Source organism: Papaver somniferum, unplaced genomic scaffold (assembly GCF_003573695.1).
Source record: "Papaver somniferum cultivar HN1 unplaced genomic scaffold, ASM357369v1 unplaced-scaffold_84, whole genome shotgun sequence".
NCBI classification, from domain to species: domain Eukaryota; kingdom Viridiplantae; phylum Streptophyta; class Magnoliopsida; order Ranunculales; family Papaveraceae; genus Papaver; species Papaver somniferum.
In genome coordinates, this window is record NW_020651415.1 from 1,104,031 (window position 1) to 1,108,681 (window position 4,651).

Sequence of the window (4,651 nt, forward strand, 5' to 3'; positions counted from 1 at the left end):
CAAGCGCAAGTTTGGTATTAAAAGAAACTTAGATAAGGGGTCTCATTATTACTTCTAATATCCACCTAAAAATTGAAGAGTAATCCCCTTCCATTTTTGAGTAGTGTCCAAAAAATCGTTCTTTATTTAATGGTTAATATATCAGATGTTTAATCTGGTTAACCCTAAAATCGACTTACGTTAATTCATCGTCAAAACTTAAAAAAATTGATTTTTTTTTGAAAAAAATTTCGATTGTATTCAGTGAACATATGGATGGAATCATATCAAATTACAACATTATGTTAAAAGAACTTACACTAGAAAGAGTGAAAAATCCTTCTACTTCACAGGGTTTTTATGGTTCGGCCGTTTCTAATATGTTCAAGAAGTCGCCTCAGCAGCAGCGCCAGCTTCAGCTCTTTTTTTGGCAAAATATGCGTCAGCACGTGCTAGGTTTTTGGTAACTGATGGTTTTACCCACTTCTTTCTGCCAGGAAGTACAGTCATAGTGCAACCAACAGCTTCAAGCTTTTCTTTCGCTGATGCTGAGAAAGAACCAGCTTTGATGATCAGCTTGCCCTCCAAATCGCCAGTCCCTAGAATCTGTTAAGTGAAAGACATATCAGCTAAGCTTAAATTTACCCGAGAACATAACTTGGACATTGAAGAATAATAAATATAGGGATGCCACTTTTGCAATTTGCATGTGTAACACCAAACAAATCGGCTTTTCAATGACAATATGTGAGAGCACTGTGAGACTACATGACAACTATCTGCAACATTTCTTGGATTGAGCCTTTTTTTTCTTCTAAGAGTATTCGTTTATAAGAGCCCATGTTCTCAAAGAAAAAATATGCAACTGATATAGTGAGGTCTCACATACCTTTAAAGGTAATCTTCTTTCTCTTCCAGATGGGTTGATCAAACCCTTCGACTTCAACGATTCTAGCGATACCTCTTCCCCATCTTTAAACCCAGCGCTAGCTATGTCTTTTAAGTTGACAGGAAGATACTTAGGTAGACCCGCTTTCATACCTTGAAGCGAAAGTGAGAATATTAGTATCATCTTGTAACAATATTTAAGTAAAAAAAAGTCAGCCCAAATACGGTATTTGACCAAGTAGAACGAGACAGTTTTTCCATACAGATTATTTTCAAAAAATTCATTCACATCCGAAAACCCATTTATTATAATCCAAAATTCACAAAGAACCAAGAAAGAAATTAAGATGTAATACATGAAAGCAGATTAAGAAAGTAATACCTCCAGCAATTCCTCTCAATTTTGGGACTCTACGGTAAAGAGGCATTTGCCCCCCTTCAAAACCCCTTCTAATACCAGGTCCAGATCTTGATTTTTGACCTCTCATACCAAACCCACAACTGTTTCCTTGTCCAGCTGCAATACCCCTTCCTTTCCTCTTTTGCCTATGCCTCGAACCTGGCTGTGGTCCTAAATTGTCTAACCTAAGTCTTGGACTTGAAACTACAGCAGTAGGGATCGAAGCAGATGATGCTTTTACGAGGAGTGATTTTTGCTGTTGTTTACCCCTAAGGGATGGGAATTGAGATGAACTAGTCTTGAGTGTACTTACATTTCCCTACACGACAAACGAAATATGTTCAGTTTAGAACCTGACACGGATAGAAGAGCGAGATTGAGAGATATTGTACTTACCTTGAATGGAGATGAAGTGAGAGAACGCACTCCTGTTACTCTGGTGGTTGGGAATGATGTGGAGAGAGATAGAAGAGAAGAGGAAGCCATTGCTGATGAATCGTATCAAGATTTAACTACAAAAAAATGAAGAAGAAATCAGAGAAATATCAGAACAGATTACAAGAAGATTAGAAAATGTAACAACGTGAATAATTTTTTTACATATTAATATTAGGATGCTCCGAAACCAGCTCCAAAGCGACTTAGCATTTAGGTACGAATATGATTTTTGATAGGTTTAATAAGACAGAGAAGTAACGCATGAAATATTTCTAAAACAGAAAGCAGCTCAAAACTACCGCACTGCATATCGAGAAGAATATCATACATTTGGTAAACCAAGCAACAAAAATTCGATATCCACACATATACAAAACAGAGAAAGAAAATGTGGTGATTGAGCTCCACTTGATACCCAATACACTTCCTACCCAGGTCAAAAACACAATACATGAAACCCAATCTCGTACCTGAACTACACAGCTCCTCAAAACTTGCATAGCTGAACTATGCAGATTCTTTTAAATTAGAACAATTTTTGGGTTTAATAAGATCCTGGCTAGTATTATTTTACAAAGAGAACATTTCGACGGATAGACCTTCAAACCACTCCATAGGATACATTACCTAAACCCAATAAATTTTTTTTTTATAAGTTTCATAGAATTGTTTTTACTACTGAACTCAACACCACTTGAACCAGTGGCAGAGCCAACATAGACCATGGAAAACTGCCTCTATGGCTGCTGGCCCAGCAAGCCTATTTTGACCTTCTAAAGCTAGGTGCCTTCTTTGTTCATATATCCCCTTCAATCAGGATTTTAGTTCATGAAAAGAGAAAACTAGCCAATTGATTAAAAAATCAAACCTTAGAAGGAGAAGATAGGCATTGTAAGGAAGCTGTCATTGAGGGCAATTAACCCCCATGACATATGCTGGCTCTGCCACGAATTCTCGTGGTTTTGTGTTTTGGGTTACTGAAACACCTCATTTCACAGTAAAGTTCTCTACCACCCACACATGTAAACACCAAAATTGAGTTTCCTTGGCTATATCCACTCAGATACAGTGTTTCACTTAGACAACCACCAGAACCACCAACATTGGCACTGACATACACTGCTATCTCTACTTCAAAGCTAAAATTTCCTACTACCCACAACTTGAAAACGCAGATGGAGGGTGTGTAAATAAACCTACTAATTACATAGTACAAGCAAAAAAAAGAAAAAAATTCTTTGTGACCTTTCAACAAACAGTTACTAAGCGATAGCAAGCTACAACCTGATTTGCTTAAAAAACATAAATTGGGAAAACCCTCATCATACATTCATAAAACCAACACCCATCACATTATTACTATTCAGAGAAACACGAATGAATCAGTTCAGATAATCATAACCCAAACAAAAAATCCCAACTTTATGCTATGAAAATTTGAAACAAAACAGTGACATCTACAACGTAAGAAGAAGATGCATGTAACGAGAGTTGAAAGAAGACTAAAAAGGAATCCATTGAGAGAAAACTTTTACCTTGGTGCTGTGGTTTCCCAGTTTTTGTAAGAAAGAATGAAGAGGTTTGTTTAAATTGGATTAGAAGTGGAGAAAGAGATAGATAAGGTGGCATAAGCACGAGTAGGATCTAAATGGTCCGTGCCTAAATTTATGTAACGTGTTGGTCTGGACATCGGCCCGCTGGTCTATGGGGTAACGTTCATATACACTATGACTAATATATTTATAGTGGTAAAATTATTCGATGATGATATCACTGATTTAAGTTTAAAATTTTTTTTCACATTTTTTCCTTGGTATCCAACCTTTTCATATCAAAACCATCCCTTACTTCCCAAAAATACAGTATTATTTTTATCGCATTTTTATTTAGTTTTTCAAACAACAACCAAACAATTAAATCGGACTTGTTCAACATGAAAATCAATAACAATTAACAGTGGAAAGAAAAGGAAGTTGTTGCTGCCTGGACACCTGTGTGACATTTCATCCGCGACATGTGCAGACATATTCTGAGTTTGCAGAATCGAATAATACGCATGCAGTTGAAGTACTAGATGTGCTCGAGCAAGCAGCCTCACGATTCATAATATTGGCTGTGACTAAATTTTATCTTATGAGCTGTTGGATGACTGTTCATTTCGGTTGATAAGAAAAGTTAATTTTGTAGTTCATTTTAGATAATCAACTCTGGAATAACAACTCATTTTGTTAGATGAGCTGCTAATTTAACCGGTTTATTTTGCTAAGTAATTTTATTTTATTGTAATCGATTTTTGATCGCATTTTCCAAAGGATGAATCATTTTCCAATGTTAAATGAATTCTCCTCTTTTGTAATTCATTTTTCGGAATAAACTTTTCTCCCTGATAATTGGTTCCTTAGGATTGTTCTTCTTTTAGGCATTTTATATTATAAGATGATCGATTAATTGGGCCGATCGAACGGAGGGCTCGAAGGGTCCGTATAGAGGAAGTCTTTTTTATGGCCATTTTTTTATCAAATGAAATCTAACACAAATTCTTAATTTGATAAAAAAAATAGAAATGAATTTGGTGGCAGTCTTTGGGACATGAAAAGCCTAAAATGTCCCTCATTTTAGTCTAATTATTATAAGTCTATACATCCTATTTTTCAGGGATATAATTGACAACTAAACCTTAATATAATATATTTGAAAAGCCGTGCATTGGAAAGGATTTTAAAAATTCTACAGAACGAGTACAAACAACAATATAAAATTTAGTGTTTCTGCGAAAATTCGATGGTGACTTTTAAAATTTGATGCAAAGCCATTATGCAAAGCACCACAAAAGATGGATAATACATGAGGAAATTGATGCAAACACCACAAAAAATACGCAACACATGGGATAAATTTATGCAAATCACCACACTAGAAGCATAAAAAATGGGAGAAATTTATGTA

General features: G+C 35.6%; 1 protein-coding gene across 1 annotated transcript; it reads right to left on the reverse strand.

The window, feature by feature from the left end:
• Nucleotides 1-211: 211 nt before the first annotated feature.
• On the reverse strand, nt 212-3,331 carry LOC113345825 (50S ribosomal protein L15, chloroplastic-like). The gene is made up of 5 exons (XM_026589495.1): nt 3,241-3,331; nt 1,664-1,779; nt 1,250-1,586; nt 869-1,020; nt 212-585 (listed from the first exon to the last, which is right to left on the reverse strand). Exons 2-5 carry the CDS (start codon nt 1,751-1,753, stop codon nt 364-366), a joined length of 801 nt encoding a protein of 266 aa, XP_026445280.1. The 5' UTR covers nt 1,754-1,779; nt 3,241-3,331; the 3' UTR covers nt 212-363.
• Between the last annotated feature and the right edge of the window lie 1,320 nt (nt 3,332-4,651).

Coding starts and splice junctions, on each gene's coding strand:
- LOC113345825 (XM_026589495.1), bottom strand. CDS start 1,753: ATGGCTTCCTCTTCTCTTCTATCTCTCTCCACATCATTCCCAACCACC. Junction 1,587..1,663: donor TCACTTCATCTCCATTCAAG/GTAAGTACAATA, acceptor TTTGTCGTGTAG/GGAAATGTAAGTACACTCAA. Junction 1,021..1,249: donor ATTGAGAGGAATTGCTGGAG/GTATTACTTTCT, acceptor TTTCGCTTCAAG/GTATGAAAGCGGGTCTACCT.